A 26205-nucleotide genomic window follows, 5' to 3' on the forward strand; every position below is an offset into this window, starting at 1 on the left:
AAAACAAGACTCTGATAAGCACTTGTTGAATAGTTTTGAGAGTATAGACGACAGCTCCGGAGAACACTTCTGCAAGACAATAACAGGTATGTTGTCTGGGCCACAAGCTGTAGAAGAGTCTAAGCAGGAGATCACTTTAGATACAGATGCTGGAGTGATATGAATGTCAAGCAATGGATCAACCTGTTTGTTGGCAATATTAGGTAGAACGCAATTAGTGGAATCAAGAGATGATATTGATGAAAAGTTTTTAGCAAACAGTTCGGCTTTGTCTTTAGGTGAGGTGACAAAGTCTGAACCATACAAGAGAGGTGGAATTATAGATTTGCCCTTATTATTGATATTATTAAAGATTCTCCAGAAATCACGAGAGCCTAATTTTTGAGATGAGATACGAGATTTCATGACCTAAGAATAGCGGGTTTTGGTGTTAGACAAAACCTTTTTACAGTTGTTTCTAGCAGTAATAAACAGACGTCTGTTTTCTGGAGAATTGTTTTGCTGATAAATATGGAAGTAACGGTTTCGATTGGCAATCGCAGCAGCACAGTGTGAGGAAAACCATGGAGGAGAGTGAGGCTTGACCTGGAATCGTCGAGAGGGAATAAAAGATTCCATGCCAGCCTGAATCCACGAAGTTATGTAAGAAGCACATTTGTCGACAGGAAGTTGAAAGATTTCTACCCAAGGGCCATCACGAAGAAAATCACGGAAAGAATCCCAGTCAGCTTTACTGTAGTTGTAAGAGAAATATAAATATATATATATACAAATATAAATATAAATTTATATATATAGAATATATATATATAGAATATATATATATATATATATATATATATATATATATATATATATATATATATATATATATATATATATATATATATATATGTATATATATATATATATATATATATATACATATATATATATATATATATATAGAATAGAAATAGAAATATATATATATATATATATATATATATATATATATATATATATATATATATATATATATATAAAAGATATATATATATATATATAAAAGATATATAAATATATAAAAGATATATATATGTATATATAAAGATATATATACAATAAGGAAAATAAGATATATATATACAGTATAAAATATATATACCTGGTGCGCAAACAAGAACACCATGGTGCTCTTGTTTGCACACATAAGGTCAAGAAAAGGTCACATATGTATATGTGATCCCTAAGTATTTGTTTAAAGTGTTTTCATTTCACGGTATCTACAGCAATTATATGCCAAACTTTGTCAGAAAATAATAACCTTATTACTGTCTTTATTTTATTATCGAAGGTCAATAACGCATTAAATATCTTTTGTTATAAACTGCATGAAAAGTAATATATGATTATTATTATTAACTTTTGTTTAATCAAAATTATATTATCGTCAACTTTTATTTAATCAAAGTATTTTAAATAGGTAATTCGAGTTTCGCAGTTTAAAAAAATCTTTAGTTTGAAATGATTTAAAATAGTAATTTGAAAAAATTGTCGCTGCAAGAATAAATAACTTAAAAGATAATATTTTGTGATACAAAAAGTAATCATTTCATTGCAGATAATTTTGACATGTATGTAGAAAATGGCATTACAAGTGTAGTCGATGTTAAATCGAATAATGTTAAAACTATCAACATTTAAGAAATAGAGTGATGTTTCACAAAAAAAATGAAAGCAAAAGACTGTTATATCTGAATCTGAAAAAAAGAAACTTACCTAAATATAGTGTTCTACTACCGTGTAAATCTACTTGAAATCAAAATTACATCACGAAAGTAAATAATACTTAGTGCTAGAGAAAGATAACAATAACCTAACTGAAAATTTTAGAGCTTATACGGACATAGTGTCAAAATAAAAGTTGCTTTTTTAGCTTTTTATTATATCGCACCCGTTATATAAAAGGGGCGTATGTCCTTTTTTTCCAAAAATGAAAAATTTGGACAGTAAAAACTATGGAATATCGTCCATGTTATCTTAAAGTATTATGCTTCGATTATTTATAATGAGTTATTAATAATTAAAAAGGTGTATATGCCATCAACTTGAAAACCATTATAGAAGAGAGACGTATCGGACAATACGAACTTTTTTTTGCATTTTGGAGATACAACCTTTTTCTTAAACGGGTGTGATATACAATGATGAAATGTAGCAAAACTCCTAAAAAATAGAACTGAAGTTAAATATTTTGAACTTAGAAATACATTTATGTCGGCTGATAACTTTCATAATCAGGTCAAACTTAGCTAAGCAGCAACCGGCAAATTAAAGCTAACGATTTCAACGGCTGCTTTTTTAAAGTAGAATGCCAACTCTGGAAAAGTTATAGTTAAATTTAAGCAACCACCAGATTTTGGCAACTGGAAAAACTCATCAATCACTTTCAAACTGAACAAAATAAAGGCAAGACCTTATCTCTTTTATACAGTTTATGCAAAAGCAGAGAAAGAGACAATTCTGTGATGCATGAATGAGTTTAATGGGGTAAAAATTGAACTCCATTTTCTCATAGCTATATTCACAAAGCTGGTTGCGGAGAAATTTATCATAGGAATGGATGCAAGAAGAACTCAGCAAATAAATGATATCGTTACAATATTGCCTCTATCTCAGAACGCAGAAAAAGTTTTGGATTGGTCTGAAAACGTCCAACATAATCCATTTAGTCGTTTCTGAGTTAAAGTGGAACATTAGTGCCGAGACAATAACTTTAAAGTCTTTGATATTTCCAATCAGATGGGCATTTTTATATATAGTCTGATTTTTTCAGTAGTTTTTAGCCATTTATTATTTTATAATTTGTAACTTTAAATGTTGATCTTAATTTTAAATGTCTTAAATCTTTAAGTAAAAGTTTAGTCTCGATTTTTAGAAGCAAAGACATTTAAAACATGCTTATCAATAGCATATTTCTTTGTTTAAAGATGTTAAAATATTCGTTTCTAAAAGGCTAAATTAAGTGTAAAAAATTAAAAAAGTAAATTAGATTTTTTTTTTAAAGTAAGAACGATAAGCTTTTCTTAATATGAAAGCAAAAGAAAGAATCAAAAACCCAAAAATTTTTTTCTGTTTGACATGAACATTTAATAATGCAAATCGCGCAAAATTAATATTTTGAAGAAAATTTTCATGCTGTATTAAAACGTGTTTTCACTAAAAATGTTAAACTAAATATCTATGTTTAAAAGAGCAAAATGTTATTTTACAAACCATACAATTAAAACATTTCGATATATATATATATATATATATATATATATATATATATATATATATATATATATATATATATATATATAAACACACACACACACACAAATACCTAATATATCCTATAGATTATTAAGTTCCGAAGCGATAAATTACAGCGTCATTAAAAGTTGATTATTCTAATAAAAATCAAATTAAAACAAAAAGTTGAATAAAGATGTTCTGTAATTTAGCTGAGTAAACGAGGCAGATTTGCGCTACTATAAAACAGTGTTATTTTAACTATTTGTGTATAAAACAGTACAAATTATGCCAGTATAATACACACTTTTTTTAAAAGCTCTTATCAAAAAAAGTTTAAGAAAACAATAATTAACAAACTATTATTCGATACAATTCTTCAGTATTTGTAAGCATTTCAAATTCTACATCTTTTAAAAATTTAAAAAAATATTTAAACCAGATTTTCAAGTTAGGATGTTAAAGGCTCATCTGTTACGCTTGTTTTCTTTTTAAAAGTTAACATTTCAGAATCAAGAAACATATTAGGAATAGTATTTCCATAATATACTTTGTTGTTCTGTCCGATAGCTTGAATTCGGGTGTATTCCAGAAACTCAGGGGTCAATTTCATCTTAAATAAAAAAAAAGGTTAAAAAAAGTAACTCAAATAATTTAAAAAAAAATTATGAATATGCGTGCATGATTATATCTCTCTTATATATATATATATATATATATATATATATATATATATATATATATATATATATATATATATATATATATATATATATATATATATATATATATACACACACACATATATATATATATATATATATATATATATATATATATATATATATATATATATATATATATATATATATATATATATATATATATATATATATATATATATATATATACACACACACACATAAATATCAGGGGCAGATCCAGCATTTTTTGGTTTTCGAGATTTCTAACTTCTAGACATGGAGCTAACTCCCAACATTTATGTTTATACTTATGTCAAATCAAAACTTTGGGGCTTTTTTGTTCTCAGGCTCCAATCATTGCAATTTTTTGCAAAACACCCTTATCTGACATAAGTATAAACATATAAATGTTTGGAGGATCTCAAAGACCAAAAAATGCTGGATCCACCCCTTATATATAAGTTTACTCTTTAGTTTGCGTGATTTAAATTTGTGACCACGTGTGTAAATATAATTATTTATTAATAAGAAATTTGATATATTTAAGCAAACTTAATTAGCGCAAATTAATCTGCGTTATTTTGTGAAAACAATTCAGCGCAAGAGATTTCACAAACTTTTGTTCTAACTTATTTTTTAAATGTAACCGGTATTTTCTTCCGAGCACCCGGAATAGGGGACTCGGCATATACTGGTTCCAGCACATCTCTAATATATATGTATGCATATGTATATATATATAATTTAACATATTGAAAATACCCAATAATATACTATATACAGTTAATTACAAATAGATATTCAATACCAGTAAAAAACAAACACGTATAAATCCAAATACTCATAAACGAAAAATTAAAACAGTAAGTAATTTTATAACTTTTTAACATAAATTTTTTAGCAATACAACTGACCAGCCGTAATGTTTAGTATAAAAACTTTATTTGATATATTATTCCCAAAGGTTTTAAGTTTAGTTAAGATTATTCTGTTTAGCAGAACTGTAACAGTTTCTTCAGGTTTTCGAAATCATCAATTATCATGTTATATCAGTTCTCTAACACTTTTCTAATTTTTGCATTTAATGCTCTTAGTAATATTTAAGAAAACACTGTTATCTAAAAAAATCATGATTTGAAGTTGAAGGAATAAGATTAGGGATTCAATGATTGAGAAAAAATAAGCAGCTTCTTTAAAAATAGTGCACCACCCATTATTTATGTTTAACAAACAAAATTGCTCATAGGATAAATATAAAAAATACTACATCAATAAAAATATATACTTTCAAACAAAAGTACATAGAGACTTTAAGTTATTTTTCTGCAACTAACAATGTTGCGACAAAACTATAAATATTAAACTTTAGTAAATAATAGTATAGAACCATTTACTGATAACTAATTTTAATATAACAAACTCGAAAATAGTTTTTATAAATCTGATCCATGTGTATTATAAGTTATTCTTATAAATAATTTTGATACCTACATTGAAATGTCTAGATGTTATTTGGGGACACTGTTTTTTTTTTAAAAAAAAAAATCTTCCTAAAACTTTTGTGGAAAGTTGTACCGAAGTAGCAGTACGTGAATCCTGTGAACGCTCTGAGGACTTTTTTTTTTACGTGGGTGTAATTCAATCACAATTTAAACTAACTTAAAAATATGATTTTATTGGTAATTGATGACATAAAAGTCACTAGCTGTTTTTAACCTTTAAAGTTTACTCAGTGCAAAATAAGAACAGTTTCATTAGAGCATGGTAAATAAGAACACTTTCAATACAGCACACAGTAGTCTGAAAAACTTGATTTTTGGCCAAAATTAAAACAAACAAAAAAACCCTGTAATTTTTGTTATTATTATTTTTAAACACAACATTATCCTGGCTATTCAAAAATATATAGGTTTCATATTTTTTCTTAAAAGAAAAGTCAATAACCGTTCAAAGTGCGATTAAAAATTGATGAATGATTTCTTGCAAAAATACATTTTTTCATTTGTGTATAAATTTAAAATGATATGTACATATGTATAGATTTCTTTATTTAAACAAATTTTATAGTATAGAGTTTATTTGAAATAATAATAATTTTTTATTATTGTATATTTGCATAAGTTATTTATGTTTGAAACTAGCATAAAAGAAGTTTTTTCTTCTATTTCAACTTCTTCCTTAAACTTAAGTCCGCATGCATGGACTTGATCGATATGATTTTATTAAATCCTAATATGCATATATTATTCACAAAAAAAATCAGCTGCAGATATAATTATTTAAACCAACTTTAAAGCTCCCAAAATATACCTATTTTATGTTCTTAAAAATACTAGTGTCAAAACATTTTTTTTTTCTTTATACAATCGTACATGCTACTAAATTGTTAAAAATAGTTCAAATATTCATTTTTATTTTATTTTTATAAAATATTCCATATATTTAACTAGATGAAAATACTTAAAAAAATGCATATTTTAGTAAAATCCATGTAAAATATAAATTTTTTATATTATGGTTTTTAATTTAATGTATTGATTTTATATATCTTTAGATCGATTATTAAATTGAAAATTAGAATAGTAGCTTTTCATGAAAAAATAAATACCTAATTTATGACTAATTTTAGGAATTTTTGCTTGTGATTTTTATTATTTATTATTCAAAAATATTGATGAAAAACTTGTGAAAAAAAAAAAAAAGGAAATCATCATCTACAATTTTTAACTAAAATATTAAGTTTTGGCTTGATATGAAAAATGAAATTTTTTTTTTGGGGGAGAGGGCGTTGCCCTTGACCCCCTCCCTCGCTGCAGCCCATTTATTTATATGTATATGTATGTATGTATGTATGTATATATATATATATATATATATATATATATATATATATATATATATATATATATATATATATATATATATATATATATATACACACACTGTGACCATTTTCTATAGGCGCATGTGGATTATGTCTTAAAAGCGTACTTAACTTCTTTTTTAGTGTATTTCAATAAATTATAAATAAAGTATAAAAAAATAATGAAAAATATCAAAAAATAATATCAAATTTGAAAAGAGGTTAATCATAAATGAATTAAATTCAAAAGATAGCTGACTATTTTCTATAGACGCAGTTCACATTTTTTTTACAGAACTATCAAAAAAAATGTTTTCATTAAATTTTTAGTACTCGATTGGACCTCCTTTGCGCTAAATTACTTGATAAATTTGTTTTGGCATACTTCCCACCAAGTTTTCCAGCACATTTTGGCTCCATATCCTCCCACCATTCTGATACCGCTACTTTTAGCTCTGCCACAGAGCTATATTGCTTCTGGTCAGCATAGATATGTCTTACAATGATTCCCCAGATGTTTTCAACAGGATTCAAATCTGGACTGCAAGCAGGCCACCACATTTGCTCAATTTTTTAGCTTCAAACCAAGCTTTAGTCTTGTTACTAGTGTGAATGCTGGCGTTGTCTTGTTAAAAAACAAACTTTTTGCGTTGGTATTTATTTTTAAATAGAATCAAACATAATTTTAGCACATCAATGTATTCAGAACTTTTCATTTTGCAAGATGTAAATGCTAAATTTAACTTTCCTGTTGCACAAAACCCAAGTCAAACCATCAAAGATCCACCACCGAAATTCCTTGTCGAAAAATATTTGGGTTCAAATCCTCAAATCACGCCAGTAGCTACTAAAACCATCAGGCCCATCAAGATTAAACTTTTTTTCATCCGGAAAAATCACCTGGTATTGAAAACAAAAACATTCAGCTATTTAGACATCTTACGTATTTATGAGAATTTAATCTAAAATTTCTTACTTGTTCCCAATCGCGTGCCATATTTTTGTTGGCGAATTCCATCCGTTTCTGTTTGTGAACAGGCTTCAAATTTGATGCTTTATTCATTTTTGATCGTACAATGTGTGGGCTGTCTTTAAGACCTTTCCTAATCGTCTCCTTGCAAACATTTAAACCCAAATCTGACTTAATTGTTTTCAAACTTTTTAATGAATTTGATGCGAGTCGAACAATTCTGCGTTTTTCACAGCCTAAAACCTTAGATTTCTTAGGTTTCCTCTTGATTGTTGCATAATCTGTTGGATTTTTCAAGAAAATACGGATAATGTGATCTGATCTCTTCAATCTTCTAGCAATTTCTTGATTTGGAACTTTGTCTCGATGATAAGCTAACATTTGACCTATTTCAATAACAGTAAGGACCTTTCCTTTTGGCATTTGGTTAAGTTCAACTAAACTCGTAAAAACTTTAGTGTGTCTATAGAAATATGCTCGTCAAAACTCGTAAGAACTTTAGTGCGTCTATAGAAAATTGCCACGTGATTATTAAAAATTTAATTATTTTAATACAATCAAGACAATTAATAATTAGGTGCATAATGGATCATTGTTTTCCTACATATACTTATTCAAAAGTACCGTTAGAACAATTTTATTGCCACTGTAACACTGTAAATCTGCTAAATTCTACATGAGTCTATAGAAAATGGTCGCAGTGTATATATATATATATATATATATATATATATATATATATATATATATATATATATATATATATATATATATATATATATATATATATATAAATGTGATATATTATGAAACCGAAAGCAAAAAAATGAAAACTTTTTCTGAAATTCTTGACTGGGCCCTTACCGGATATCTGAACAGCAAAACCTTGAAATCAAAAACTGTTTTCAAATTTGGATTCACCATTATAGATTTTTTATAAAAACATCAAAATTTTAATTTTGGCCATAAATCAAGTTTTTCTGACCACTGTGCAACATGGTAAATAAGAACACTTTCATTACAGCATGGTAAATAGGAACACTTTCATTACAGCATGGTAAATAAGAATACTTTAATTAAAGTGTGGTAAATAAGAATAATTGAATTTAATGATATGCATTTAATGAAGGATACAAATTTAATGAATGATAAAAATTTTTTTTTAATATTATAGATCGAACATTTTTATTAATGCTCTTCCAAATGTAAATTTTTTTTTATAAATTTAGTAATCTCTTTAAAATATTTAACAAACTCTTAAACATAAAATAAACTCTTAAAACATACACTACGCTCTTAAAACATACATTATGCTTTTAAAACATACATTATGCTCTTAAAATCTACAAGCTCTTAGAACATGTAATAAGGTGATAAAATATTCAATAAGCTTTTAAAACTTACATTATGCTCTTAAAAACATACATTATGCTCTCACAAGCTCTTAAAACATATAATAAAGTCTTAAAACATACAATATGCTCTTCAAATATGCAATATGCTTTTAAAACACGCACTAAGTTTTTAAAACATATACTAATACCCTGTTCATTCTGATAATAAAACACATTTTATATTAAAAACATATTAAATTATTATTGTAAAAAGCTGTATAAAAAAACAATACTGTGAGGTTGTTTTCTCAATATAAAAAGCTTGTGTTTATATAAAACTTCGCTGAGTTGTTTTGATGCTGTTTTATACAGTTTATCACATTAAAAACATGTAACACGTTTAAAATAAAACATGTTTTATAATCAGTATAAATGGGGTATAAGTTTTTAAAACAACTGTTTTTAATGTTTTCAAAAGCATAAAATAATTATTAACACTAGTAAGTCTGCATTTGTATTAAAATTAGAAGCATTACCTTGTTTGACTCTATCAGCTTAACTTGCTTATAAAACTCAGCATCGGCAATTGCTTTTTCTTTTGCCAAATGAGTTGAATCTGCAAAATTGAAATTCCTACATATTCACGATTCTTTACTAAAACTATCAAAGTTCAAAATTCCTTCATATTCACGATTCTTTACTAAAACTATCAAAGTTGCAAATTTCTACATATTCACGATTTTTTACTGAAACTAATAAAGTTGCAAATTCATATACAGGATTCTTTACTAAAACTATCAAACAAAGTTGCAAATTTTTTATTCTACTACTAGGTTATTAATAGTTACTTGTGGAATACTAGATTTTATTTTTACGCTCTAAAACATTATAAAAAGATAAAATTTATAAAAACCTTCAATTTCAGATATCTTTTTCTGACTCTCTTTCTCCATTATTTTTTGGTTGTATGTAATTTGTGCTACTTGCGATGATTTTTCTGCCTCTATTTTAAGAGATTTCAGTTTATATATTTAAAGTATTTAAACAGTTAATTAAAAAGCAATTTTACAAATAATACTGACAAATATAATTTACCAATAATAGCCAACTTTCTACCAGTTTCAGCTTCTTTTTCAACAACCTTTTGATGTTGAATAGTGATGAGTAATTTAGTTTTCTCAGCTTCCCTAAAACAATAAATCTAGATCAACTCATTTCAATTCAACAAATGTTTCAACTCAACAATCAATTTCAATCCAAAAATATTTACTTTACAGATAACATTACTAGTTTAAAAAACAGGTGGTATTATTCCTTTATAGACTTTGAAATCAGATGATTAAATTAAATTAAATCAGATGATACAAATTTTATGAACTTTTATGGAAAGTAAAAAGAGTAAAAATGAAGTGAAAAAATGTTGACATATAAATTCAGTGAAAATTTCGCAAAAAAAAAAACAAAAAGAATTATGGGAGCTATAAAAAGTGAAACTATAGTTTTTATAGATTTTTAAAGGAAAAATGCGTTTGATGTCGTTCAAAATTTCATAATTATTTTTCTTATTCTTATAGTCCTTGTTAATACCCAATAAATTTTATATTATACAATAAATTTTATACAATACAATTAATATTTTATATTATGCAATTAGGCAAATACCCAGTAGAATTTGAAAGAGTTATTTTTTGTAAAAATAAAGCTAAAATATTTCTATATAACTTATTACATTAGTTCATAATTTTTCCGAATTTGCTCAGGAATTTTTGGTTTGGTAACTCGAACAGCCTAAAAAAATCAAAAAATTTTGAAATTAAAAAACAGAAAAAGAGAAGCAAAATTAACAATAAAATACAACTTTCATGGAAAGGAAATGAAAAGATCTACAGGTAGTTAAACTGGTTGGTAAAAGATTAGTATTAATAGTTTTTTCATTCTTTATCTTTTTATTTTTAGCTGGATACAAATAAGCAGAGTTATGCAAAAAAATTATCAAAACAATAAATATATAATATATAATGTATTTATGAATAACACCAAAAAGTATTTAATATATTATTGTAAATGACACTATTGGAATAACACACAAAATGCAATTAAAATTAATTACAAAATTATCATATCAATAATAAATTATACAAAAACAACGTAAAAACTATGATTACTTTATAATACATTACAATACCATTTTTTATTTATATGTATATATATACGTGTATATATATTTATAGTAGAGCACTCGCTTCATAAGCAAAAGATACATGGTGATATGGTGGTTTTAAACAACAAAATATCACCATGTATCTGAAAATATAACAAAAGAGAAGTATAACATTAACATGACATATACAACCCTCAGAATTAGGGTCGGCATTCGGCAATGCCGACCTTAAATATATTTGAGGTCGCCAAAAAATTGCCGACCTCGTTTCTATTTTTTATGGTAAGACTTTTGTATCAAACTTTTTTTTGCCGACCTTTAAAAGATTGAGGTCAGCAAATTATTGCCGGCCTCATTTTTCCTAATTCCAAGGTTTGTATATAAGATGCGTTTTGTTAAAGGTACATTTCAAAGAATTTGAAATGTAAGTCAGATAAAGGAAAAAATAAAGAAACTGCCTACACAATAAAACTAATTTCTATATTAACAGTAGTAAAGTGTAAAAAGAAATTTATTATTTTCTTATGTTAAAAGTTATTTATTATTTTTATTTAGATCTTCCATTAATATAACTTTTAAAGAAAATAAAAACCATGGTATAGAATTTGAGATTTAATTTGAACAAAATAAATATTCAATAAATATGAGTAGTCAGAAATTAAACCTGTATGTTAAGTCCAGGAGCCATAACTGTTAAATCCTCTTGAAGTGCTTTCTTCAAATTTTCATCGATTTGATCTATCATATGTAATTTTTTTTACAATAAATATAAAGATTTTCTTCAATAAACAATAACTGTAAAATTATGTCATTTATTTCATTAAAATTATGTCATATTTTTATCAATTCAATCTATCACATGAATAACATTTTTTACATGAATACATTTTATTGATTTCCAAAATTCAACTTGCTCAAAAATTAGAAATTCCATTTAAAAAAAACTATTTTTAAAGCAATTTAAAAAAATCAATAACAACTTTAAAAAGTTCAAAATTTTAAACTTGAACTTCTTTATGTTGTGAGATTTTTTAACTCCACAAGAAAAAAAATTTTAAAATGTATTTTTCCTTGATGAAGTCTTAGAGTTTAACATTTTTGAACACAAGCCCCTAAGTTCTGGAACCATTTGCTAAAAAATGATGCACCCTATTATATATATATATATATATATATATATATATATATATATATATATATATATATATATATATATATATATATATATATATATATATATATTTACGTAAAATAATTTGAAAAATTGCTTTAAGAACAAAAAAATTAACATGCACACCTTTTCCGCATACCTAGAGCTTACAAGAGATTTATAATAAGGTTTATTTTTCTCTTGAATGCATATCATTGATAGCTCAGTGGTTTAGTGGGCTGTCATCAGTGTGTTTTGGGGGATTAAAGACCTATCCTAATAAATTTTGAATATTTTTCAATCTTGCTGTATTTATAGCAATATTTATAGCAAAATTTTTATCATAGTATATATCTATAATAATCATAGCAATATTTATAACAAAAAAATTATAATATAGCAAAAATATATGTATAATAAATCTAAGCAAATTCTCATTTTCATAGATATATTATACTCAATTGTTCCATATACTGCCTGCAAACTCAACATATGCTAAAGACGTTTACACTTATTGATGCAACGCTATACAAATGGCAGAACTAAGATCTTTCAAGTTACCTTAACTCAACTTCACAAAAATTGAAGTTAAAGAACATTTTTCTAAGCCTAGATTTGCATAGAAAAATGTTCTTTAACTTCAAAAATGTAAACAATAATACAACCCACATCAAGAGAGGTTCATAAAACTGCCAAATAAACTTTTATATTATGTGTACCATATACAACTTATTTAACTTAAGCAAGTTTGATGAAGAGCCATTTCCCCTGACTTCTCCCTGATTTTTCTAAAATTTAATTTAATTTCCCTGATAATCTTCTCATTTTTTTGCAGATATCTGAATTCCCTGACTTTTCCCTGATCTGGTAGACACCTTGTAGCTGTAAAACTCTAAATTTCCTTATTATGTCAATATTAAATAACTTCAACATTATTTTTTTAATTAAAATTATTATTTTTAAAAATAAAATGGTTTAATTTTAAACATAAAATTAGAACTTTCAATTATGTTCTTATTAAAAACATACTTTTTAAACTCCTTTACTGTTTCAAAAAAAAGCAGGTTGCCGGGTGGCAAATTCAAATCATTAGTATGCTTTTTTTTTTTAATTTTTGTTATTTAAAATGCAAAACAAAACAACTTTGTAGTTCTATAGAATTTATATTTTTTATATAAACATGTTGAATACTCATTTTCCTTGCACGAACTAAACTTTACAAAAAAAACTTTAAAAAAATGTAAAACTAAAATAACATAAGTATCTCAATCATGACATATATGCAACACATTTCTCCCTGTTTTTTGATGTTTTTAGAATTTTTAGCTTTTTTAAAAATCTTTTCGTTTTTTAAAGTGTATAATATTGTTACATATGTTTGTATATAATCTTTACAAAACTTCACAAGTATATTGTATTTTAAAAAATCTAAAAAACTGAAAAAAAAAGTCGCCAGTGATAGGACTCAAACCATGGCTTTATTGTCCAGAAGCTCTGCTTGTTAACCACTCGGCCACGTTAACTGATGAAAATCAATATAATAATTTTTTTCAACACAAATAAGTGCTATAAATCAAAATTAAGGAGAGGTTGACGCAATGCAATTTTCAAGTGAAAGTCAAACTGTAAAACTTGATATATGCTTAAGTATGTTTAACATTACATAATTTGAAGTTTAAGTACATTAGATATTTGCATACACTTTCGTTCACATTTTCTTATAAAACAAAGTGCTGCAACTCTTTCTCGCTATTACCTCGATTGCAATGGCTGTCAAGTTTTGTGTCAAACACGCTTGTAAGGGCACTAGCACTACTACTAGTACTATTAAGTTCAGCAATATTATATATATATATATATATATATATATATATATATATATATATATATATATATTTTATATACATAAACAATGCCATATCCAGACTTAACCTGTATATATATATATATACAGGTTAAGTCTGGATATGGCACTGTGTATGTATGTATGTGTATATATATATATATACACATACATATATACACAGTGCCATATCCAGACTTAACCCCATATCATTTGACCATTATTGGCTTCTAAACTAAAAATTCCATAAGTTGTAAATTCCAATATTAGTAAAATCTAACATTTTTAATTAAAAGCAAATAAACACCTAAAAAAATTGTCATTTTAATCATAGTCACGATCTTTATCAATGTTGTTTACTTATGTTTTATATAAAAAAAGTTAAATTGCATTGTTAGCTTATTTTAAAGTTCAGTGTTGCAATTAAATTTAATTTTAAACAATAACGATAAAAAAAATTACTAAAGAAATCTAAATTTATTATTCGAAAAAGAGTATATTTCTTTACTATTTCTTTTTTTAAATTATCTTTTACATAACCTTTTACATAATCTTTTGTTTGTTTTATCACAATTTAATTTTTTTGATTTGTTTTTTTAATTATTTAATGAACTATTTCTAACAGTTACCAATAAGATATTTCTAAACATAGTTTTTGTTCTTAAATGAAACATACATCATACGAACTTAACGTGATTTTGAATTAAAAGCAAAAAGTTTGAAAAGTCTGAAGTGAAAAAAATTCTCTTAAATAAAAACATTTCTCTTTTCTTAGAACAAAAAATGTAGTTTTATGGTTGCTTTTACGCATTTAAATCTGTGATGGAGACTTCTTAAAACCTCAATGTTTTTACATAATGAATTAGTTTTCAAATAAAAAGGAAACAATTATTTATTTAAGAAGCATTTATATTCCTTCAAAGTTAAAATTAAACTTTTATTAAAATTAAATAAAATTTATTTAACTTGCTGTTTTTTTTTTTAAAAAGAAAAAATTTAATTGAAATTTCTAAATCAAAACTATTTTGCAAATGCATTTAACATGATTTTTACTATAATTAATTTAGTCTAAATAAAGGCCATATATACAATATAAAAAAACAATTTAAACATTCTAATGAATAAAAGCTTTAGCTTAAATTTTTGCTGAGTGTGTAGGTGAAATCACCATTTTGTTTATAAAATTTGTATGGTGTAACAAATTTGATTTTGGGATGTATAGAGATGATGAGTTTGCTGTGATTAAAAATGTTAGTAATCCACAAATAAATAAAGTTAAAAAACATAACTCAGATATTCAAAAGTAACAGCCTTAATATTTATATTCAATGCAACATAAAAGTAGTGAATTAGCTTGATATTACATTAAATCTTAGCAACTGCAGCTTCAAACCTTACCATAAATCTGAAAGTTTGTTACACTATATCCATGCCAGCTCGAATCACCTACCAAGTATTTTCAAACAGCTGGAATCATTTATTGAACAAAGATTGTAAGCAAACTCCAGCAAAATAGTTTTTGAAAACGTTACGCCTTTACAAAGATGCCCTTATGAAGTCTGGACATAGCAACAATATCCAATATTATTCTAATTTAAAATTACTCAAAACTAATCTAGATACTAAGAGACGCAAACGAAACAAATGGTTTAATCCCCCTTTCAGTAAGAACCAAAATAGGAAAACTTTTCTTGAATTTAATAGACTTTTATTTTCCAGCACACCACAAGCTGCACAAGATTTTTAACAGAAACACTGTTAAAATAAGTTACAGCTGCATGCCAAATATTAGTTTTATTATTAAGTCACACAACCAACACATTTTTCTTTTTAAATAAATCTTAATGAGGGTTAAAATTTTATTTTAGCCTTAAGTTTCCAAAAACACCTAGAGAAATGTTACACAACTGTCTTCTATGTTAAAGACACTTTTATTATGTAAAAATATTAAAGGACAAACTTTTAAGATGGGTCTTATAAAAAATTTAGGACAACTTATAAGATGGGTCAGGGTAACAACATCAGTTTTTGCCATGTCTAATAACATCTGTCCAACAACATCTGTAAATATAATGAGGTATAATAACATCTCTCCAACAATATCTGAAATTTTATTGATGTCTAATAAAATCTGTCCAACAACATCTGAAATTTTATTGGTGTCTAATAAGATCTGTGCAAAAATTAAATGAATATTAATGATGTAGTTCCATCTTTTAAATTATCAAAGTGTAATAACATCTGTGCAACTACCTCTGTAGATTTTAAGATGAAGTTATTTTTAAGATGAATTAGCTAATAATGCATTATTTTAACCAGATGTAGTTACATATAGGATTTTTTTCAGATGTAATTATATCTGGAAAAAAATATTAACCAATAATGCATTATTTTAACCAGATGTTATTTCATATAGAAATTTTTTCAGATGTAACTACATCTGGAAAAAAAAATTAACTAAAAATGCATTATTTTATTCAAATGTAGTTACATATAGGATGTTTTTCAGATTTAATTACATCTGGGGAAAATTCTTCCAGATGTTATAGGACTTGGAGAAAAATTACCAGATGTAGTTACATCTTTCTAAAGATGTTGTTAGGGGTCATTGAATTTTCAGATGATATTGGACAAATGTAATTAGAGTAAAAGAAAAATAAAGTTGATCTTAGACAAAAGTGTACAGATGATCTTGGACTACTCCACAGATGTTGTTGGACAGATGTTGGACAGACTACTCCACAGATGTTGTTGGACAGATGTTGGACAGTCTACTCCACAGATGTTGTTGGACAGATGTAGTAATCTTTTACCTATAAGATTAGTATGAAAATTATGACATAAAAATATAAAATTCTACAATTTATGACCATCAATAAATCACTTGGTATTTGTATACTACAGTTTTACTTCAGATCAGTATTATTTAGGAAGAGTAAATCTTAAACAAAAACACATAAGTAAATAAAAATTATTTTAATATTCATATAAAGCATTCAAAATCTTAACTTTTAGTTTTTCATAAGATCAGAAAAAACTATATATCAAGCATTTGTATACAATGACTTTTTGTAGCAATGACTTTAGGTGTAATCTATAAACTCTGAAGGCTGTAGCATGCAACATGAGTTTTGAAACACAACTTGACTCAAATTTTTTGGACTTATTAAAATTATTTGACAACTTACTTAAACTTTTGCTATTTTTAATTGAATTAAAAAAAAAGAAGTTTATTTAGAGTTTATTATGAGTGATATAGTGCATGATTTCATGTGAATAGAAAAACTACAGAATTAGAATATACATTTAAACTCACCAAATAAATCTATGTAAACTTCTTGCAAAGAATGAACACTACAGAACTGATTAAGTTCATGATGAACTTTATTAAATATGAGAGCTTTGTCATAATCTGCCGTATAACTTTTGACAATTTCATAAACTAAAATATATATATATATATTTATAATATTTATTTTAAAATTTCACGAGTTGTTTATTTAAACTCTTTGTACTCATATAAAACAGAAAACAAATTTTTTACCAGCTGCAGGTTTAAGTATATTTACTACTTCAATTCTATCAAAATATATAACTACACCACCACTAAAATAAAATAAAAAAACTAAAACAAAAACCATTTAAAACAATAGCAATAAAATTTATATCTATACAATACTTTACACTTTATATTATACAATATTCATCGTGTGTGTGTGTGTGTGTGTGTGTGTGTGTGTGTGTGTGTGTGTGTGTGTGTGTGTGTGTGTGTGTGTGTGTGTGTGTGTGTGTCTATATATATACATATATAAAATATATTATAAAATATACAATATGAATTGAATATATATTATATAGTCAAACCTTGTACCACAAGGGACATTTTTTACTTCATCAGTTTGCAAAGTTGTCTGAATAAAATTGACACTAATATTGTGTTAAAGGTTTTATGAATAAAAACAGAATATATAAATAGAAACATTTCATTTTTTTTATTCTGAGTATCAAATGCCTCATCGCCTCATCATATATCATCTATAATACAATATTAAAAAAATTACTTGAACAGGTCGGAAAGATGTGAGAAAAGGTATCATCATATGAAAACCTGGACCACTTGTTGAAGACAATAAAGCACCACCCTATATAAAATTAAATTAAATAACAGTATTTTTAAAGAAAATTAATAATAAATCTTATATAGATATAAATCAATACCAATTAAAAAAACCAAAGAAAATTAATAAAGTTTGAAAAAATATTTTATTCATTGTGTGTGAGTGTGTGTGTGTGTGTGTGTGTGTGTAAAGGGTGCAAGGGGAAAAGCAGTGATGTCACATTTTAACATTTTTCAGTTATTGTCTCTACTACAATGTAGCTAAGTTGCTGCATCTTTACAAAGATATTTAAAAAGTCTGAATTCCATGTGAAAAAAAAAAAGTCTTGAGGGGTGAACCAAAGATGTCCCAAATCCTTTACACCTTATAGAAGCACTGATTTTATCAGACTTTATTCAACAACATAATGCTTTTATGTTACTTAAAATAGCGGATAAATGTCCTGATATTAATATCCTGTTATTACAGATGTTTAAAAAAAACTTGGCTGAAAGTAGGAATGAAAGAAAAATAAAAGATTACAATGACCCATATGATGGGTTTTCCATGTTAATAATGTAATATAATGTAATAAGTGTAATGTCATAAACATTTTCAAAAAAAGAGAGTGGAAGAGAGGAAGTTTTTACTGTTGTACTTTAACAAAACAAAGATTTTCAAGACAGCTTTATTTCTTTAGCATTAAACAAGGAAGAACTAAATAAAAACAAGAAAATAGCTTTCTTTATGACTACGAACTCTCTTATTGAATCAAAGTGATGTAAGTTGTTATGATTGATGAGTAAATGAAAATAATTATTTTGTGATATTTAAAGATTTTCATTAATGAATTATTTGAATGAAATATATAGTTGATGCATATTTATTGCACCTTTTTTTAACGCCACTATTTCAAGACCAAGCTGACTTTCGTCTAAATCTTGTTTTATAACTTTATCCTCCATTATTTAATTTTTTTCTCCATTATTTTATAATTTATCCTCCATTATAAACATAAAAACTTATTTTGAGTGTATTTTCATGTTTTGTCCTAAATAACTGTAACTACTGACAAAAAATGTACAGTAATAATGCATCAATATAATATGATGCACTAATATATTTTAACAAATTTTCTCTCTCAAAAAACAAAATTTCCATTTGCACTGATAGCGAGTATTAACCCTTTCACTGGATAATCTCCAGTGAAAAGTATAATATCTCCAGTGGAGATTTTATACTTTTCTCATACACTGACCTCATTCACTTATAAATAAAGTTTTTAATTATTTCCACAAATTATTGGTTTACAACATCAATAAACTAACAATTTTTTGGGAAAAATATAAAATGCTTTAGTATATCCGCAACATTTGATTTTGTTTAACGAGTTCCCCCTAAGGAACTCGTTAAACAAAATCAAATTTTAAGAAGATAAGCTAGCTTCTTATCTTCTTAAAAAATTTGCTAATAGTATTATTGATTGTATCAATTCTTTTAAACAACAACAAAAATATTATGCTTTGCATGATACAAAAAAGTTGAATTCGCCAGAGGAACTTAATTTATCAAAAAATGCATGATATGTTAAGGAAGCCACATATTGATGTTCGATTTAAGATAAGTATATTAAGATTATTTAAGAATCGCTTTCTATATATTTAAGTTTGTTGTGAATGCTACAGATACTTTAATGTTTGATTATCTAAGAATATTATTAGATATTACCTTTTTTTTAAATGTTACCTCCCCAAGGTTGAGAGGGCCACTACAGTCGAGAAGGCTACTTTATTGTGGTTCCAACCCTTGGAAACACAAACCTTGAAGAAGGCAGCTGCACTGAGAAACAAGTTAAGCGCAGTATCACCAGGGTTATGGTACACCACTATCATATGTAAATACTATTAAATACAAATAATGACAACTGTTGCAAACATACCAACTTTTAGGAACATTTTTACAAAATATGAGCTAAAAATTGATGAAGAAAAAAATTAAAAAAACTTAAAAATAATTCATTTTGTGTTTAAAAAATGTTTAACTTACCATTTTTGGAATATAAAATTCTAAGACGTAAAATTTTGATCAACTAGTGAAAGGTTTTTTTCTCATTGAAAGGTTTTGAAAAAGTTTTGGGAAGGAAAGAGTGGAGCAGACTTTTTGATTTTTTTTTAACCACCTTCATTTCCAATAAGACTGCAAGCAACTGCTATTAAAGTTGGAAGTTAATTGGAAAAACCAAGATAACAATTAACAGACAACTTAAAAGATCGCAAATTAAATAAATCAGGAAAACAAGATGAAGGGAGCGAATTCCAAAAACCTGATGCTGATGGATAAAAACTAGACAAAAATAAAAGTTTGGAGCACTTAGGAACAGTCACAGTAAAAATTTAAGTTTTAATTTGGGTGGTTATGATTTATAACGTTTTTTATCAAGTTCTAATCTAAACAATTTTTACCACGAAAGTATTGGGAGAAATATTTAACATTAGCTAGAAAACCAAAGACATTTTTTTTTTCTTCAGACAAATTACTTTTAATGACAGTAAGATTATGAAAAATATTTAACATCCCATAATCCCGTAAGTTCATATCTCTTCATAATTTGTCAATCAACAGACTTAATAAAATTGTGCTGTCTAACAAAACAAATTCAACTCTTTCACTGGAGAATCTTTAGTGAAAAGTATTTCTCCAGAATGAAAGAACTGTAGTGCAGTTTGTAATGCACGCAAAAAAAAGTCAAGTTCAAAGGATCCATGAACATCTTGAGAAATGCAATCAATCGCAGTCCTTTGAAATTATTGAGTCAGTAAAAGATCAACAACTTTTTGAAGGTAATTAATTAAATTAATGCATCCCAATATAAATTATATACTTTAATTAAAATTTAAACTTTTAAATTGATAATTTAGGAAAATAAATATATTTTTTTACTCCTAAAGCAACTTAATTTGTAAACTAAATCTAATGTATACACATACTAATTTAAAATCAATATACTTCAATTTCATTTCCAGATAATTCACTATCAACATTCCACAAAAAAAAATCAAATGTCTCAGCCCACTTCAACTTCATTTAGTAAAAAAAGTTAGAAAACAGATTTTCACAAGAACAAAGAAATAGAAAGATTTGATCTGCAACTTGCCAGAATTATATACAAACTCTAGCTTTGGAACAGTTGAACACAAAAATTTTAAAAAATTTATCAATATGCTTTATCCTGGTTACATTCTATTTAAAAGAATTCAAAATGGAGGAGATATATTAGATAATATTTACACAGAAGAAATTGAAAAATCTAATTTACTGAATGTAGCACATTAGAAACATAGATATTTTGGGTCTAATCTTTCTGAAAATGAAAATGATGCTGCAACTATATTCGCAGATCAAGAACTTATAAACTTGTTACCAATAATATTCAAGTTGAAAGCCAAATCTTCACCATTCGATAAAAGCTATTTCTAAAGTAAATCTGCTAGAAAAAATGTTCACCAACAGAATGGTGGAAATTTCTAAAACCTTTGGACTGCATTATTATAATGGATACGGAAGGTTTGTTAAACCTACCTGCTTCTAGATCTATATTTGAAAGAACTTTTTCAGATTTTGAACTCAATCATTCCAAGTAAAAAAACAAGATGGAAATAGAAAAAGCACATCAAATAATGATGTATGAATTGAATTATAGCAGCAATGCTGATGGAAAATATAAATTATTCAATTAAAATGCCTAATGCTTTTTTTGATTAAAAAAGTTGACTAAACACAACTTATATATATAAAAAAGGAATTAAATCAAAAATACTATAGTTTTTTTGATTTTCTCAAAAAATCCAGATTTTTTTAAAATAAAAAAAGTTTTTTTTTCAACCCTGGATAGGATTATTGGTCTATTAACTGATTGCTGCAGTGATGTAGATCTTTACTTAGTACTTAGTACAGTTAGTGCCCACCACACCACTGGTGATACCGCAATCAAGTTATTACTCCATGCAGCAGCTTTGTTACGGCACATGTTTTGGAGTTAAAGGGTTTAAAATAGTGTTGAGGTAGTTAATAATATTTTCCCCACGGGTACCCTCAAGATGACCTAAGACCTTATATCAAGTCCCATGAATTTTTGTTTTGTTTTTGAAAGTAGTACATTTGTACATTTTGAAACTAACAAAATTTAAATCATTTGTTGGTAGCTTTTTGAGAAAACTTAGTAAGAAGTTTTATAAATAACAATGTTTTCATATTAAAATAATATTTTTCCGTCAGCCATTATAGTTGTTTACTTACTGTAATTGCAGCAGCACGATTGGGTATAATAATATTTATTAGTTTCCGATTGGCTTATAGTTGTTGTTGCTTTAAAAGACTTTAACAATATTTATAAACACATTTAGCAATAACAGCGACTCTATTTAATTAAGTAAAAAACTCATATTAACTTAAACTTAAGAGCCAATTGAAAATATAGGAACTATTTCTCAAGAATAGAAAAGAAATGTCATACTTTGCTAAAGATCATAACGAGTTTTTAAAATGCTCTTGCATGTGCTGTATGAAAAAAAGTAATGATTTAAGATGCGTTCAAACCAAATGCAATAAACCAGGTCCAAAACAAGGAAAAAATTATGAAAACCTTATCAAGAGATTTTTTGGGAAAACTACTCTGTTGAAAACCCTGATCTACCTAAAATGTTATGTTCTAATTGCAGAAAAACAGATTCAAAAAGATTTTTATTCACCACTTGACCTAAGTACAAAGGTAAGTTTTTTTTAAAAAAAAAAAAAAAGCCAATTAAATTTTTTTTATTTTTATTATTATTGCACAAAGTTAGCTAAGCAAAGGAATTTGATGCATATTTTACAATCCACCTCACCTGTATTTAAAGGAAAAGTTTTATTAACCACAATCAACAATTAAGTAACCCATGACGCAAAAATAGCATTGAACACTTTTGGCCTTAAGAAGCTTGTTGTTTTTATTGAAGTAGTTGAACCAAAAACACCTTTCACACTCAAAACTTAAACAACTACAAAGCAAACTTTATACAAGGTCTACTACTAAACTGAAAAAATATAATTTATGATAAAAAAAAACATTGTTTTTAACATTGTATCAAATTTACTAGAATTAGATGTTAGATTAATTGCCCAATTTATATGAGTGAATGGAGGAAAAAAATCTGTCAAAACTAGTTTTTCTAAAAAGTTAACAGAAGAAAACAAAAATCGATTGTCTTTGTTTGATGCTAAACTTATACTGATTCAGTCAAAACAGTATACTGGAGATAATAAAAAAGTGGTATAGCTATATATATATATATATATATATATATATATATATATATATATATATATATAATATATATATATATATATATATATATATATATATATATAACTATATATATACTCCTAGTCAGCGTTTACAGGTACATGTTTTTTTTGTTTCCTTCATGTATTTTTTTATTACTTTTTTCAATTTTTATTTTATTTATATTTTTATTTATACATATTTATATATATTATTTTATTATAAAAACTTATTTTCTATATTTATTTTTGTTACTTTTATTTCTTTATCATATATTATATTTCATTTTTATTTTCATCAATTTATAAAAATGATTAATTAAAGTCATATTTAAACTATAACCCTAACCCTAAGCCTGACTGTGATGCTGACCCAAACCAAACCCTCAGTCATTTTATAAAATCTGTCCCCAAAAATGGTACTTTAGGTGTATGTATGTATGTATGCATGTATGTATGTATGTATGTATGTATGTATGTATGTATGTATGTATGTATGTATGTATGTATATAGGTATGTATGTATATATATATATGCATGTGTTTTACTTTAACTAGAGATTTTAGCTTCTTAAAAAGCTCTATAAAAGTAATGTATTATAATAAAATATTATTCTATACTACATTATATTTTTATACTTTGATTAATTTGAATATTGATTATTTAAAATAAATCATCATCCTCGGACTTGAAGTTGTTTTGTTATTATTTATTGTATTGAAAGAACTATTCCTGGTGTAATATGCAATAATATTGATGAGTTTGTTGCAACAGTTTCATGACATAGATCTCTTGAACCAGAGAATGTTGATGTTAAGATTGGGGTAGAGGGAGGGCAAGGCTATCATAAGGTTACTTTATCAATTACATTAGAGCCAGAGCTAGAAGCACATTCAAGTGAAAAGAAAAGAGTGAAATATTCTGATGAGTATGGATTTAAAGATTTCAAGTATACTAGTGTTCAAAAACTTTAATTTTGGCAGTATTACCCTCTATTGATGAAAATTATGCAAACATAAAAATCTTGTTGGATAAATTAAAATTTAATTCTCTGGATTACTTTATTTCAGAAGATCTAAAGGTTCTTCTACTGATGGTTGAAAAGCAGTCAGCAGCTTCAAAGCATCAATGTCCATTTTGTGAAACAGAATCACCAAATATGCTGAGAGCTGAGTCATTTTCTCTAACTTCTCTGTGTGAGTGGAACAACAAATGGATGGCTGCTGGAGGAAATATTGCAAAAGCTAAAAATTTTAGTAATGTAGTTAATCCTCCTTTATTAACTGGAAATGTAACAAAGAAGATCTTGGAAATTCTTAATATACCAGGCTTACATATTTTGCTTGGCATAATAGACAAATTTTTCAAAATAATTGAAAAAAGCTTGTTAGAGGACACTAATCAAGGATATTATTTTGTAAATAGTTATCCATCTACAATTAATCTTGCCAGAGTACCTTATCAAGGCAAACACAGGTTAGAAGGAAATGGATCCAACAAGTTTCTAAAAAAACTTGATTGCTTTCAAATTTATCTGGATGAGCACAATATTATTGGTGGAAAATATATGAAAGCTTTGAGAGACTTTAGCGATGTTGTTCATGAGTATTTTGGGAAAATGTTAAATCCAAACTACTCTGATTATATTAAAAGATTTTCACAAAGTTTCAGAGATCTTGGTTCAAACATTCCTCTGAAAGTTTATATAGTGGAGCATCATGTTGAAGAGTTTATTGTTATGAAAGGAGGAAAGTTTGGTAAGTGCATATTTAGAAAAATAACTGATAATATTAATATTAAATGTTTTGAATTAAGTTTTAGGGTATTGGACTGAACAAGCATTTGAATCAGTTTATAAAGACTTTAAAAATTTTTGGGAAATACAAAAGATAGGACAACACAACGCCAATTTTAAAAGTCTTGCAAAGAGCTGTCTGTGTGTACAACACAAGGCATTATAGTTAAAGGATTACATATAAAAAACAAGCATTTACTTTATAACTTTACTTAAATGCAGTGTCTTTTTTACTTTATAACTTTACTTAAATGCAGTGTCGTTTTTAAATATTTCCTTTTTTTAAAAAAATATTTTATTTAAAATTTTTTCATTACAAATCCAAAGATGATTTTATTAGGCTATTGTATTCCTGTAAACCTACCTTATCCTCTTCAATAAAAAAGAAAGCTAACTTTTAAAAAGTAATAAATTTATCAATGTTCTAACTAAAAAGCCTAAATTGTCATCAGAAGTTACTTCTAAATATGAAACTCAAAGTGTCAATCCACTAGATCAAACAAGCAAACAAATTATATACAACTATTTGATATAAGTTCTTAGGTCACCTTTAGGGTACTCGTGCTCTTGTATTTTATAACTTTATTTGATATGAAAAGATTTCTAAATGACTTAAGTATGTGTTATTTAACATTAAAATTAATCTGTTAAGCTTAGATATTAAAACTCATTATCTGTAGATTATGAAA

General features: G+C 26.0%; 1 protein-coding gene across 1 annotated transcript in view; it reads right to left on the reverse strand.

Annotated features, from left to right (window-relative positions):
• Positions 1 to 3630: 3630 nt before the first annotated feature.
• The window catches only part of LOC100211586 (erlin-2), a 39346-nt gene continuing 16771 nt past the window's right edge, over positions 3631 to 26205 (reverse strand). Inside the window, exons 3-12 of the mRNA XM_065811916.1 lie at positions 18366 to 18446; positions 18169 to 18215; positions 17849 to 17910; positions 17621 to 17746; positions 11976 to 12049; positions 10880 to 10938; positions 10246 to 10337; positions 10064 to 10153; positions 9687 to 9766; positions 3631 to 3892 (exon numbers count right to left, since the gene is read on the reverse strand). Of these exons, the coding sequence (XP_065667988.1) occupies positions 3731 to 3892; positions 9687 to 9766; positions 10064 to 10153; positions 10246 to 10337; positions 10880 to 10938; positions 11976 to 12049; positions 17621 to 17746; positions 17849 to 17910; positions 18169 to 18215; positions 18366 to 18446 (873 nt within the window). The 3' untranslated portion in view covers positions 3631 to 3730. The remainder of the gene's footprint in view (positions 3893 to 9686; positions 9767 to 10063; positions 10154 to 10245; positions 10338 to 10879; positions 10939 to 11975; positions 12050 to 17620; positions 17747 to 17848; positions 17911 to 18168; positions 18216 to 18365; positions 18447 to 26205) is intronic.

This window comes from Hydra vulgaris, chromosome 12, assembly GCF_038396675.1.
Source record: "Hydra vulgaris chromosome 12, alternate assembly HydraT2T_AEP".
Classification (NCBI taxonomy): Eukaryota; Metazoa; Cnidaria; class Hydrozoa; order Anthoathecata; family Hydridae; genus Hydra; species Hydra vulgaris.